This window comes from Biomphalaria glabrata, chromosome 1 (assembly GCF_947242115.1).
Source record: "Biomphalaria glabrata chromosome 1, xgBioGlab47.1, whole genome shotgun sequence".
Classification (NCBI taxonomy): domain Eukaryota; kingdom Metazoa; phylum Mollusca; class Gastropoda; family Planorbidae; genus Biomphalaria; species Biomphalaria glabrata.
In genome coordinates, this window is record NC_074711.1 from 23,117,836 (window position 1) to 23,132,288 (window position 14,453).

Here is a 14,453-nt window from a genome sequence, read left to right on the forward strand (position 1 = left end):
AGTAAAAAGTAAACAAATATATATTTTTTAAGTACGTTTTAAATGTATTAACAAAAGACATTATGAAATGCTTAATCTATCTATCAACAGCATTCATACACAGATATAATTGTAAATGTACAATTTGTTCGTCATAGTTACATCAATCAAATGAGAGATTTATGGATATGTACGCACACTTCAATAAGGCACATGTAATGAATTATACAATTAGGAGGTTTTACATTGTAAACTAAACAATAATACAATACAATTAGATATAAGAGCTACTATTTAACGCTTAGACATTTTTTTGTCCAATCACAGGTCTTTAATTTTTGTCCAATCACAGGTCTTTAATTTTTGTTCAAAGCACAGACAAAATGGATTTGTATTGAATGCATTAAAAAGTACATATTTAAATGAGCTAGTCATTGGGTATAATGTAGAAACGTAATCAGCCAAGTAACTAAAAGATTTTTAAAAGTGCAAATAGTGACAGCGATTGATAGTGAGGTCATTTGTGGATTTGTTGACATTAATACAATGAATAGGTTATAAACACATAGTTCGATTCACATTCATAGCTTTCTGTTCTCTTCCATTGAATGCAAATCACACACCACTGTTATATGTCAAAGAGATAAAATAGTTTTTACACGTTTGTAAGCAGCTGGATAATGGTTATATACAACATCTGTAACAGTACAATAACCTTTGCTAATATTTTTACCATTTCTCATTTAAATGTTGTAGGGAGTAATGGACATTATTTCCCCTGCTATTCACACAATGTTCAAAGATGCAATAACAATGACCATATTTCTCCGTATGCCTTCTCAACCAATCAATAATTCACTGTTCCGCTAGTTTAGTCCTCTCCCCTTGACACAACTCTGTACAGTGCATTTCAACAGGATATTTTAAAAGTATTCAAGTTATCTCCCCTATGCCTTCTATCTACGTCTAGCCGCGGGCGAGGTCTGGTGATTTGGTTTGGACGTCAATTCTTCGTGCTTCCTCCTGGGCGACTCTGGGTCATCTTCTCTCGACCTCTCATGTTCTTCATTGTTCCTGTCTTTCTCTATTTTGTCAACTACTTTGGACGCCTAAAATATTTAGAAAAATAAGAATGAAAAGACAATGTGCTCATGATACATAAAATGTGAGGACTTCATTTACTAGAAACATTTCACGAACGATCTGTAATTTATAAGATAGGTAACAATAATCCATTAAACAATGAATCCTTACTTACAAATGCAAAAAAAAAAATGCACAGTTTAATACAATACTCAAAAAGACACAAAGCATATTTCTTATTCTATGTACTGGACAAATTCATACAAGTGGTCATAGCTAAAAACAGTACAGGGGACATAATAATTTAATCAAACTACGCAATAATCGAAGTCTAAAATGTTTGAGAAAGTATTAAAAGTATATTTAGGTCTTCACTCTATAAGAAGTAGGAAAATGTAAAATAAATGTTGAATTTTTTAATGAGAATTCGTTATTCAAGTTCATTTTGTATTGTGTATTTTTACTTAAAATATTGTACATGTATATGTTTATTGAAGTCTACTCATTTCACAACCCTAATAATGATCTACAAAATACGTTTAAATTTCTGCTCTCTAGCTGCGGTACCAGTGGCCATTTGATGTGAATTTCAATTGGTACTCCATCAATTCAAATATCTACATCAATATCCGGTAGTTGTGTCATCGGACTTGACATCCGATCTTAAAGCATTGTACCAGCGTAGCAGTTGCATTGCCGAATTACAAGATTGGAAAACAAATGTTAGGGGTTGCGCATTTATGGTCTGTCATAGTGAACGATGGTGAGTCATTAATTCTACCTATGTTACTACTACGCATTTCAGTTATTTTTGTTCAAAAAGGGCCTTGTTTAGGCTACGTTTCTGTAGTGGACGTTACTAAGGCTAACTATGGGATCCTTGAGCCTAATATCTCAACACATTTATGCGGATGTAAGTTTGGAAACTGTCAAGCAAATCGGACTTCTAGACTCAGTGCATATTGAGGCCACAGTGACTAGGTTCAATTGGAATACACGATTTGTATCGGTGACGTGGCCCTGTGACACGCAGGCAGGAAATGCTTTTGGCCCTAAGTTGGGCTACAACTTAATCTTACTAGTTAATTTTTTGTTTAATCTTAAGGGATTTCTTAACACGTATTTGGATGTAGTAAGCATCTATTTAGTGGAGGTAGTCAGTGCTTCTATATAGAAGGGAGAAGAATGGCTGCCCGTCTTTACCACACGTCCCCCTAGGCTTACCCAAACGTGGAAAGTGGCTGCACCATTGCTGGCCACTCGGACGTCGCCCAGGTCGTGGTAATTGAGTATCTCTTTAACTCTCTTGGCCGTCTTGTCGTCCACGTTGTTGGAGTCGAAGTCCTGGACTTGATGGATGAGGCTGTCACGACCAAGTCGACCTGACATGGCTTGAAGGTAGGACCAATCCTGGGGGTAGGAAACATAGTATTGTTATTACAAAATGTAATTTGTCCTGATCTCATGTTGCTTTTGTGTTATTTAATAAATCCATTTGTGTCTTATCTTATATAATACAGACGTTACTTCAAAAATGAAGATGATTACGTCCTACGCGTCATGCATTCAGTCATGCATGTTAACCAATGACTTAAATTCTGCCAAGTCACTGGTTTTCCTGGCTAGCTCAGGCAACCCGTTCCATGCTCTAATAGCACTAGGGAAGAAGGAGTATTTGTACAATTTTGTCCTAGCATATGGGATGAGGGATGTGCCTTTATCTTTATGTCTTTCCGAGTATTTTATTAAATTTTGTTTTTGTATTTGAAGATTATGGTTCGGTGTTTTATGTATAGTTGCTACTTTACTTTTGAGTCTTCTGTCCTTTTTTTCCCCTCTGTTCATATAGGTGCGATAGTTCAGGGCAGGGCCTTCTGACTACAAGTTGTCATTTCAACAGGCAGTTGTTATTTTTTCTATCATGAAATGTGCTATAAGTTCATTATTTATAGGTCATAGCGAAAGATTTATTAGTTGTGGACAAAGATATAAATGGGGGAGGGGCTGTAACTCGTAGAAGCTTTGCCGTTGTATGGTTTGAACTTTTTCTCATAGTGTCATTATCTTACTTATAATTTTATTAAGTCTAAAAATTAAATATGAATTCATGCCTCAGTTGTTATTAGTTGATCCAGTTCTTGCTCCCCATTATAAAAGTTCTTGTAATAAATATTTAGTAAATTGTAATGTTCTTTTTATTTTCATATATGTCAAGAGATTTGAACCATTTACCCTCAGTGTTGACTCCTCATGCCCTAGCAACATATAAGATGCGGCCATGACGTCATGGACACAGGCCGGTGGTCTGTGGTAACTGTGAATCTCCGAGATAGTCGTCTGGTCCATCTGAAACATACAATGTATAAAGTGACTAACCTTAACTTCATACGGTACATTTGAAACATTTGTAATTTAAATATAGTGCTACATCGACACTACGGCATTGTTTTTCTTTTAAAAAGTCAATCTTAATCATTCCGCAACAGTGTAACACATGACACAACCACAATGCCACACAACGTCATTGTCACATAACCACAAAGTATTATCTGTGGTCTTATGGTAACTTCCAAAATATGTTATGAATATAGTCTGCAGTCTGTAAGCCTATTCAATGTAAAGAGCTGTGAATGCACTTACTGCGAGTATATCGTGGCTGTACTGATTCAGTTCACGAAGATGGGCAAGCTTCCTCTCAGCAGCGTGTATCTGAGGCTGGAGATCATGAGAATACCTGCAACTCTTGGCGTCTTTGATCGTCTTCTCCAGGACTCCAACGTTACTTCGTCGGATTGCATCGCGGAGATCTGTCAGTGGGAGACAATTTAAAAGATGTAATTAGATCTTAAAGTGGAAGTTTTTATCTTTACTTTTTTTTTTACCTGCTCTTCTTTTAACTAGGATGTAGAGAATGTAGGCCTATTTCTAGACCTGCAAAATCAAAGAAATCGGTTTTAGTCTGTCAGATATCCATGTGTACTATTATAATACTTCTTTTATTGTTTATTATATCTTTCCCCACGGATCCCAAATAAATCAAAATTGATCTAGATTGAAAATCTGTAATATTTTTTTTACTAACAGTTATACGACCACACTTTTAATGATCTTTTTAAAAAAAGTTTGTTAACATGTTTTTCTTTAATTTTTATTAATCTGCTAAAAAGAAATACTTTTGCTGATTTTTTTAAAAATCGCTTTGAAGGAAATTTTGGGCAATTTTGTTCCAAAATACTTTATCCCGAATATTGGGGAGCATAAATGTTTTGTAATAATAGAGCTAAGGTTATTGAACACTAAAGAAAAGATCATAATACAAATTTGTCAATTCTGCTCTGCGGATGCCTGTCCGTTAATTTCCACGCATGTTCATACATTATATTTTTAACTATAAAACTAAAGATAAATTTCTTTCCTGATCAATAATTGTTTTTAAAGTTTCAATTGCTTTAAAAAGAAAACGGCATTGACAAACCTCGTTTTTTCTTCAGGAAGTAAAGTCTCTCCCTGGCCCGGGTCAAATCACCTCCGTCTTCACATCTGTTTTTCTCAAATTTTTCCATCGCATTTTCTAGAACTTCAATGTCTTTACCTTTGGTAGCTTTGATTAATTCGGCGCGAACTCTTCGCTGCAAGCAGATTAGAATTAGATTTGAAACTTTTCAGTTCAAATGTTTTCAATGATGCTAGGGAAACTTTTTTTTGTTTAGAATTCGTCAATTTAAAAAAACAACAACAAAAAAACATATTTCCATAAACTGCCCTAAAGAATACAATTATTTGACTGAGCACACAAACGTGACAGCCCAGAGCGAATGCCACATGACCTAGCAAGCATCCATATTTTTTAAAAATATTAATTTTTTACTCTTTGTGAAGGTAGCAACATGAAATTGTTTATTTTCATACACCCATCCTAACTCCTTAGGAACCAAATTATGGTCTACTGGGTACATCCTATTTTACCTTACGAATTATTGGACTTTAATGGGAGATATTTTACTTACCCAAATTATTTTTCTTGAAGAATAACTGGAGATAGGAAAACTACACTTAGGATAAGAATGACTTTTAAAAATATATGTTCTCAGAACATTTCCTTGGTGTTAGCGTTGTGGCGAGGAAAAGGTTGACATCGTCATTGTCATTAACAACAATCTTGAAAAAGTTGGCAAACCATTTGTCTTCCCATGACCGACAGCCTCACTTTACACCAGTGATTTGGCATGGACAGCCACATGTGTAGTTACATTTGTTACAGACTTAAGAAATCACTTTTGAAATAGGAAGAAATAGAATTTCCTTTCATTTGTTTTGCTTATGTTAATGTGAACTCTATATTTGTGCTTGTCTTAATGTACTATTTGAGCTCAATATTTTACTCTTGTTAATATTCTTTTTGAACTCATTATTTTGCTTGTTGTGCTGTTTGAAAATCTTACCATATAACTTTTATCTACAGGTTGTGGAAAATGTTGTTCCTCGTTCACTGAACCATTGTAGCTGCTGGTGGTGGCGTACTTGGACTGAGGATACGGTTGGCTGGTTTTGGTGTGCCTCGGACTGGCGTTGCTGTGGTGTGGTGAGTCGTAGTAGTTGAGGTTGGTACTGTTGTGGTCGGGCGGCCCGTGGTTCTGGTTGATGTCTTTCCGCGGAGAGTTTTGCTGATTTTGTGTTTGATGTTTGTTGGGACTTGGCTTCTGATTGGTTGACTTGAGGAAAAGTACAAATTTTAATTATTTGTTTATTTATTTATGATAGACAGACAGACAGACAGATAGATAGATAGATAGATAGATAGATAGATAGATAGATAGATAGATAGATATACAGACAGACAGACAGACAGACAGACAGACAGACAGATAGATAGATAGATAGATAGATAGATAGATAGATAGATAGATAGATAGATAGATAGATAGATAGATAGATAGACAGACAGACAGACAGACAGACAGATAGATAGATAGATAGATAGATAGATAGATAGATAGATAGATAGATAGATAGATAGATAGATAGATAGATAGATCAAAATACGTGCCAATATAACAGGAAACTAAGAAGTGTAGAACTTCATCAGAATGTCGTTGTATTTAAATAATAAAAGCATTACAGAGAGATTCTTATCACTTGAGATTCCATCTCAAATCCCTAACCCTAGCCCTCGTTAGAAGATACAACTAGTTCTAAGTAATTGTCTTTTTAGATTTACCTTTTTTTCAACAACAATTGCTTTTTTAAAGCTAAAAAAAAACAACAAATATTCTATATGCCGAAGCATTAAATTAATTATGTATTTAAAAGTTTGAATAGCTTTAAAGTAAGGAATCAGCGAATAATTCAATCAAAGAATATCTTTGTTTTCATCAATTATGTAGATAGTCTTCCGAAGCCCAAAAGTAAATTTCTGGATAGGAAATGGGGCTGGAGGTGAAAGGGATGGTGCGCACTATCGCAATCTAAAACAAAAATACAAGCATTGTCAAATAGAATAATTAATCTCTTAAAATGTTCTTTATTTTCTAGTTCAACAATATTTGATTTTCCTAAAGCCTGCCAATTGAAATGAAAATGGGAGTTTATCCATAAACGTCTATGACGTTAAACAAGGGAGGCTAGTCTATGTCGAGCTATCAGTGTACGCTCTCAAGGATTCGTCAATTCTGATTCTCTTATTAATATTGTATTCGTTCGTGTCACACTATGTGCAGGTCGGTCGAATGTTTATCAGGACAGTGAATCAATAATTTACCTGCTGTTTCTTTGATGGGTTGCCGTCACTGACTGAATTGTTCTTAGAGCCGCCACACCCCATGATGAAGTTCGATGGTGGGTACTAGATCGATCTCCAAAAGTATCACGTGGTTACAAGGGTCTACATCGAACTCACGCTTCACTTACTTCCTGTAATGAAGAAAAACATTCAGAGAGGCACGTCGCATGTCTGTTTATTGACTAGGCTTGTGTATAAAATAGCGCAAGGGAATAACAATAACTTTGACACGTTTTGTCTCCAACTTCACATCCTCGTATCAAGTTGAAATTGTGCATAATTATTCATAGTCGATGACAATTCACGAATAAATCCAAAAATTAACTAAATGGCAATAATTAGCGGTTCTTTCGCTTAAATAAGCTTTGTTTTTAAAAACTATTCTTGTTTTTTCTTTCACCCCTGTTCTACTGTATCCCTAATTTACCAGTTTTTTTTTTTAATGTATTGTACATATCTTACGTCTATTCCCTAAAAATGCCGGAAAATTGTTTTCTTAGCTTTATTAACATAAGGGGAAAAAAAGAAAGGTTTTCCTTTGAACATTTTTACCTGGAGATACTTTAGATTAAACTGACAAATAACTCAAGATTGTATCCAACTAAGAGCTAATAGTAGTGTAAAACAAAGGCCACACGGTAATGTTCCACAAAATGGTGGTACCCAGAAGTCCCACTCGAATTAACACAACGATCCCAACATGCAGACGATACGATTTGAAATATCCGAAAGTAAATATTTTCTTGAGTTTACTCTAGAAATGGTAATTAATGGTTCACAGTGTCTTTCATGTATTGTTGGTTAGACGAATGACACCCTGGTAAGTTCTATTTCCGTGTGATGATGTGAAATTGTGGTTGCCAAAATCTGACCCTTAGCAACCACACAACAGAAAGCTTTAACGGTAATGAAGACACGCATCCAACAAAGACATTGACAAATGCTTCTAACACCTTTGTTTGCCTTCTTCACGGTCATAACGATTTTCATTGATTTGACTTTTTTTTTTTGTAAGAATGTAAAGTGATATCCTAACATTCTTTGTGGCACACTTCATTTTCTGCCAGTGGGTGTACTTTACCTCCCTTTGTTTCTAGTTCCCTTGTTGTTTTTCTGCGCCACACCCAGACCACCAATAATGACTAGGGTGTCCCCCATCAAGAGTAGAAAACAACTGTTCTTTGATTTGTTTTTCATTAATAGTTCTTTCCCTTGTTCATCACTCGCTCTTTGGCTTTACGTGTTATATAGAAGAGATTGATGAACTGTGATTTGAAAACATAATGCATTCTGAGATCCTTCCACACATTGCAACTATGGGCATTTGACTGGGTTTTCCTTTCCATGAGTTGTGCCTACAAATCGCAAGATTGTTACCGGACATAAAAGCAAACAAAATAGCGCCGACAAAACATCTCAAAATTCCCTGATAAATAGCGCATGACAAAATAGTGCGGACTTATTATGAACTATAATATGTACCGGATTTTTATAAATGGAGGCCCTGTGCAGTTTTTTTTTTCTTTATAGAAGTTCTACCCTCTATAAGTTTTTAATATTTTATAGATCTAAAAGTGTGTCCTATTTGTGAAGAAAGAAATACAGTGTAATCTCATTAGTAATACTCTCTTATGATTAATAATCATATTTAATTTAAAATGGCACATTGCATAAGCATAAATGTGCATAAATGTGGGGTCCCAGTTCTAAATCCTGTTAGGCATATAATGATCTGTGTGTTACACATGTTTGTTAAAATATAGTCATTATCTGGCGGCAGCTCATTTTGATCAAAACGGGGGTCTCATGCCACAACAAACTTAGAGGTAACGGGATTAGCCATCACATGAAGGTTATCACCCTAATGTCTAAACGTTGATCAATCACGCCCTAAGAGAACAGCAGTACCCTGAGAACAGCAGTACCCTGAGAACAGCAGTACCCTGAGAACAGCAGTATCCTGAGAACAGCAGTACCCTGAGAACAGGATTCTTAGATAGATGGATAACGAAGTAAAACTGCAAGCTAAAGTATCTCTAACTTAGCAGACATTCACTACCCACATGTATCGCCAACGTATGAAAACAAGCCACTGATGACGTTTCTATGTGACTATCCATTTTGTAAATTATGAGTTTTTTTAAGTGCATTTGTGGAATATAAATAAATGATATACATTTAATTCATTCGTTTTTGCCTATAATGAATTGTGTTCTTTTATGTTTTGCCTATTTGTATTTTTACAAGATCTGAAGTATTTAGAAGTATTCGAGTGCCAACAAGCAAGGGGGGCGGGGCAGGCTAACTCTATGGGAAAGTAACTTTGAGAAATGAACATGGCTATGACACCATAGGAATGATCCAGAGGTTCTTTGGTGGTCCTCGTTTTCATGAACTTGGTAACCTACAAACCAGTGTCGGTCTAAACATAAACATTATCATCAGCTTAGGCGCGTTGAATCATCAGAAATAGTCTTATAACCAAAAAAAAAAGTATATAGAAAGTATAGATCTAAAGTATATATTAAATATATACTTGTACATGTTATGACCACTCCAAGGGAACGTAAAGGCCGCATGACACCATCGTTAACCGTTGAACATAGAAACATATGGCATTTTCATTCTCTGCCCTATAGATGGCAAGGTCTGAGAGGGATACTTTACTTATTGTAATTACATAGTGCACAACATTAATACTCTCTCTGTTCCAGATAAAATTAGGCAATTCAATTAACTCCGAACTAGTTCTTAAACGGAACAATGTTTGTTATCAGTTCATGTATTACTCGGGAATATGCCTGAGATACTAGATTAGATTTTGAGTGTTGAATGGACTGTTTCAGGCATAGGTATGTGCGGTTATTGATCAAATCGCTTCATAGCCACAGTCAGAACAGTTGATTATACTTCACTCAATGGGTTTATTGAAAGATTTAAAGATCTGTATGAATGACTTTCTAATATCTTACCTGTTCTTCACCTTTAACCCAGAAATTCTAAGTTAAAAAAAAATCCTGTTGAAGAAGTATTTTGAAACACTAGTAAGATATTGTATACGTTAAAATAAAAGCTTATATTGAGTGAAATTGCATCAATGATTTGAATCAATCATGTCATTAATTTAAATAGATCTGGACTAACAATAATTAATTTGTGCGATTGGGAAAATGTTCATTAATTGTTTTAGTTTAGCGCTGCTTTCGTGCTTATAGAATGCTCAGTTTGTCATGGTCCAATCACTTTTGTGGACCAGTTGGGGCGGGGGGGGGGGGGTATCTGGGAGAAGGTTTCCGTGCTGCCTTTTCAAAAGCTGTTGCAGATAAAGATATAGAATAAAGATATAGAATAAGGACGCGTTAGGCACTGAGCTATGTAAGTACTTATAAAAATAGAAGGGTTTTTTGTTTTTAGTTATCTCTTGTTATTTTCACATTTTTAGCGAACAACACAAGTCTGTACGCTTATTTCCCCTTCACCTAGTACATTTTCTATACAAAATTAAATTAATGAATTACAACTAATTGATTAATTAATTGGTTAATTTTTTGATTGATTTGTGTGTTATCGTCGACAATGAATAAAAGTGCAAAGTGTCAACTTGATCCGAGAATGGAAAGTGGGAGACATAACGTGTACAAGATTCCACCCAAACAGACAGAGTTGGTATAAGCTTTGTCAAAAAGGACAAGAAAATAGAAACTCTTGGTTGTCATTAATGTGAATGGCAATATCGACAGTCTAGACTTTTTTTTTTTGCTATGTTTTAATTTTTAGAAGAATTATAAAATCTAGATTTGCAATGATTGTTACACAGTGGTCGTGCTACAGTTCTGAAACTCTTACTTAGCGAAACATCCGATCTTTTATGTTATATGGATTTCCTTTATTGAACTGTTAGCTCGTGTCAATAGAGTCTCACCTGTTCTTTTTCATTTCCCATTTTTTTCTTTCTCATGCTTCTTCTAAATTTGCTAAGTATACTTATATGCTAGCTAAAAGTCCTAAGTCATGGAGATGAATACTTCGCATCTTATAAATAAATACATACTGAAGCTAAAACAAGAAAACGCAGTTTCCCTTTGCATCTAATATTGATAATCATAACAGCAGAAATAATCTTAATTCAGACTGGGGCACATGCAAATAGAAACGGCCAACAAGAAAGATAACCATGAAGTTAAGGAAGACTTAAATATCCACGTAAACAGAGACGTCCGTTGTGAAATATTACTAATTTACTCAAGAAAAATTAAATAGGATTATCATTGGGTTAAATTAAGTGATTTACAACTAGTAATTGAAAATAATTGGTAACTTTTAATTCTAAGGTAGCGATAGACGACAACCAGGAAAGATCTGACAGACGAGCAGAAGAGAGCTAGAGTTTCAAACATTATTTAGTCTTTTCTAAACATAATGAAATTACGCCATGTGACTTTTGTATATACTATTTTCACGTCTGCAAGACTAAAACTTTACTTTGGCGCCATTTAAACTTTGGCGCCATTTAGTGATCTTTTCTCTTCTAAATTTCTGTGTATTTCTTAAGATGCATTTTATATCATATGATTCTTTCCTGAGACTCATCCATCGGTCATCTCTTGGTTGAAGCTCACTGAGGCATACTTTAAATCCTTGCTGGGGTGCCCTTGTCATCATTCGAACTCGAAGGCTAAAGCCTCCTCAAGCCAATACACTAACTACTATACAAGTGAATTGCTTATGTAAATCGAAGGTTTTATAGTTATGTATTGTTAGTTTCATTCTTTAAAGCGGCGATCTACACAGAATAAAGTTGGTTAATTTAACTTATACCATCACATCAGTCAAGTACTATTTCTTGTTCGAGATACCAAACAAAATAATCAATTGCCAATAGTTAATTAACTAATTGGTTGATTTATATAATTAAACTCTTATTTTGTAATGTAAAAGAAATCATTGTGCAAAATATCAACTAAATCCGAAATTGGGTCTGGAAGAAATAACGTGTAGAAACTTTTTACCAGACAGACAGACAGACTGAACTGATATACACTTTTTAATAATGATATATTGCTATCAATATTTTTAACATTAAAAATGAACGATAAACAAAAATGAAAAGATGGCTAGACTACAAGACATGTATTCTGGGAACAAGCATTATAATGTATTACAAAACTAGTCAGGTCTAGTCTTCGTTTCAGACTTAAATCTAGTTATAGATTTTGTCATAGGTCTAATCATAGATTTAGCGTTAGTCTGATCTAGTCTTATATGTAGACTTGCTTCTCGTGTGTTATGAGTGTCTTTTCGGCTGAACTACTGAAAGTTTACATAGAAGTTGATAAAGGCCTAATACGGCTTCAACTTTCACTCACAGTTGTAAATATTTTTTTCCAGACGAAAGCATTTTTAAGCACAATGATGAATAAAGTCGAGTTATTGTTGAACACACTCTGAAAGACCCTACAACACACGCTTTATTTTATACTTAAATTTGAAGCTATAGTGTTTATAAGGGGAAAATACTTTGAAACACTTTTAATATAATACGCATTATGTAAATACAAAACTAAAACTAAAACTAAAAATTTAAAGTAGATTCTATGTTTAGTTCGAAAATTTCATGCAATTCGGAGTTACCCAAACGATAACAACACCTGACAAAATAATGTCTCAGCTAGATAGTGAAGTATAATATGCACAATAAAAGTGTAATAGACTTGATAGACCCACGACGTGAATTTTAAGCTTACGTATAATAGATAGATTATACTGATAGGATATTTCATTAAATATATACTACGTTTACAATTAAACTATATAAGAAATATGCTCTTCGTTTATTCCAAAGTCTTTAGTTTGAGGAAGTAGATACCAAAGAAAAAAACATTTAATTAAAATAGATACAAGAAAGTAGACTAGTGGTATAATCATATGATCTCATTATCTTAAAATTGGAAAAAGAAATCCCTCTTACCAAACTCTGATACATGAATTGGTTCTCTAAAAGTAATCCAAATATTTCAGAGAATGTATGTGCGCACATTACTTTTGAGATTAAAATCCAGAATCAACAAGAAAGTTTTGAGAAAAAACTGTGTTGTGTATGTGTGTATGTAGGTTTGTAGTCTCTGTGTTGCTGTTTTGTTTTCAAGTTATCTATCCATATATAAAATAAATCAAAGTTGGAACAATTATTTCGAAATTTACATGTAAAACTTCAACTGCAATGGCGCGTCATTTAAAGAGCAAAGGTTACTTATTATTATTTTTATTTCCTCTCGCAAGAACAATCTAAGTACGATTTCCCTTGCTAAACAAACAGGTGGTAAAAGTATCCTGACGACACCGTCTTAGTTACAAGCTGAGCGTCCTTGGTAACCTCGTTATGCCCAATAGTTTCTTGTGTACTTCTTTCTAAAGGCCCGGACAGATTTTTTTTTTCCCTTTCTCCACTTTCATTTATTGATTTCTGCAAGAGCTTTTGGAGGCTATGGCAGTTGGCGATCTATCAGTAGGTGCCTGGAACTATTTGGGGCACAGCGGTGTTCCATTCAACTTTCAAAATCTAAGGGCTTGGTGAAGTGTGCTAACTGTTCACATTGTTATTTAATCTGGCCTCTTCAAATCTTGAAGGTGGAAAGAAGCTAGCGTTACATGTTGTAGCCATCTAGCGTCGTAGAGATTCTTATTATTGATATAGTCTTCTACATGGAGGATAATGGGATTACTTCAATGTAAAGCATATATAGTGTCAACTTAATATGATGTAGTTAAAAGGCGAGATAAAATTTTAACGTGCTGCGTTAAATTTCTCTTTTTTTGTTTTTTTTTGTTTCTTCCTCATTCTGAAGTTGGAGAGTTAAAATTACCAAACCCTGTACTATAGCTAACAAGAGTTTCTTTTTCTAATTTAATTTATTTTCTTTGTTTCTCTTCTTTCCTATTCTCTCTCTCTCTCTCTCACTCTCTTTCTCTCTCACTCTCTCTAACTAGTCTTTTCTTTTTCGTTCTCTGTTTATCTAAGATAAGTGTGCGTGTGTGCGTTTCGATTTTATTTTGGGTCGTTGTAGGCTACTTGAGGTAATTACTGATATAACTAAACCAAAAGCACTCCTGAGATTCACTAACAAAACATTCATCCATACTGACTGTGTCGGCGCCAGAGTGTGTATGACAATGTGGGATTGAATGGTAGAGAGAAAGAGATAAAAAAAATGGGGCGAATCATAGCCACAGAATAAACCACATTACATGATCAACAGAGTTATCTAGAGTATATGGCTTGGATATTGGAAATGTTCATACATGGGGGGGGGGGGCTATAAATAGCTAGCTTATTGGTGTATCCGGTGTCTAAACTAAAGGAAGTGTTGCTGGGTTATGTTTTTTTTTTAAAGGTCTAGCCGCAGGGTCATATTTCTGCACTTTTATGCCCTGCAGGTTAATAGTTTCTAAACTCTTGAAAATAATTTCAATACAAAGGAAGCAATGAACTGTTTCACTCTTTGACTCAAATCGTATTTAAACACAAATAGGGGGCAATGAAGGAGACCTGATCATTTGTAATGAAGATCAACTGCCAAGCATTGAGATGTGTAAAAATTAGGAACTTTTTTTT

At 34.6% G+C, this 14,453-nt stretch overlaps 1 protein-coding gene across 1 annotated transcript; it reads right to left on the reverse strand.

Moving 5' to 3' along the window:
- Positions 1-23: 23 nt before the first annotated feature.
- On the reverse strand, positions 24-13,182 carry LOC106073803 (uncharacterized). Its single transcript, XM_056028896.1, has 8 exons — positions 12,810-13,182; positions 6,821-6,972; positions 5,505-5,774; positions 4,538-4,691; positions 3,703-3,869; positions 3,295-3,408; positions 2,287-2,472; positions 24-1,088 (listed from the first exon to the last, which is right to left on the reverse strand). Exons 2-8 carry the CDS (start codon positions 6,881-6,883, stop codon positions 936-938), a joined length of 1,107 nt encoding a protein of 368 aa, XP_055884871.1. The 5' UTR covers positions 6,884-6,972; positions 12,810-13,182; the 3' UTR covers positions 24-935.
- Between the last annotated feature and the right edge of the window lie 1,271 nt (positions 13,183-14,453).

Bases quoted from the DNA above. Each gene is read 5' to 3' on its own strand.
- LOC106073803 (XM_056028896.1), bottom strand. From the start codon at position 6,883: ATGGGGTGTGGCGGCTCTAAGAACAATTCAGTCAGTGACGGCAACCCA. The intron at 3,870-4,537 runs GTTTGTCAATGC...TCCCACTGACAG, and splicing joins CTTCCTGAAGAAAAAACGAG to ATCTCCGCGATGCAATCCGA. The intron at 1,089-2,286 runs GTAAGCCTAGGG...TAAATATTTTAG, and splicing joins CAGCCACTTTCCACGTTTGG to GCGTCCAAAGTAGTTGACAA.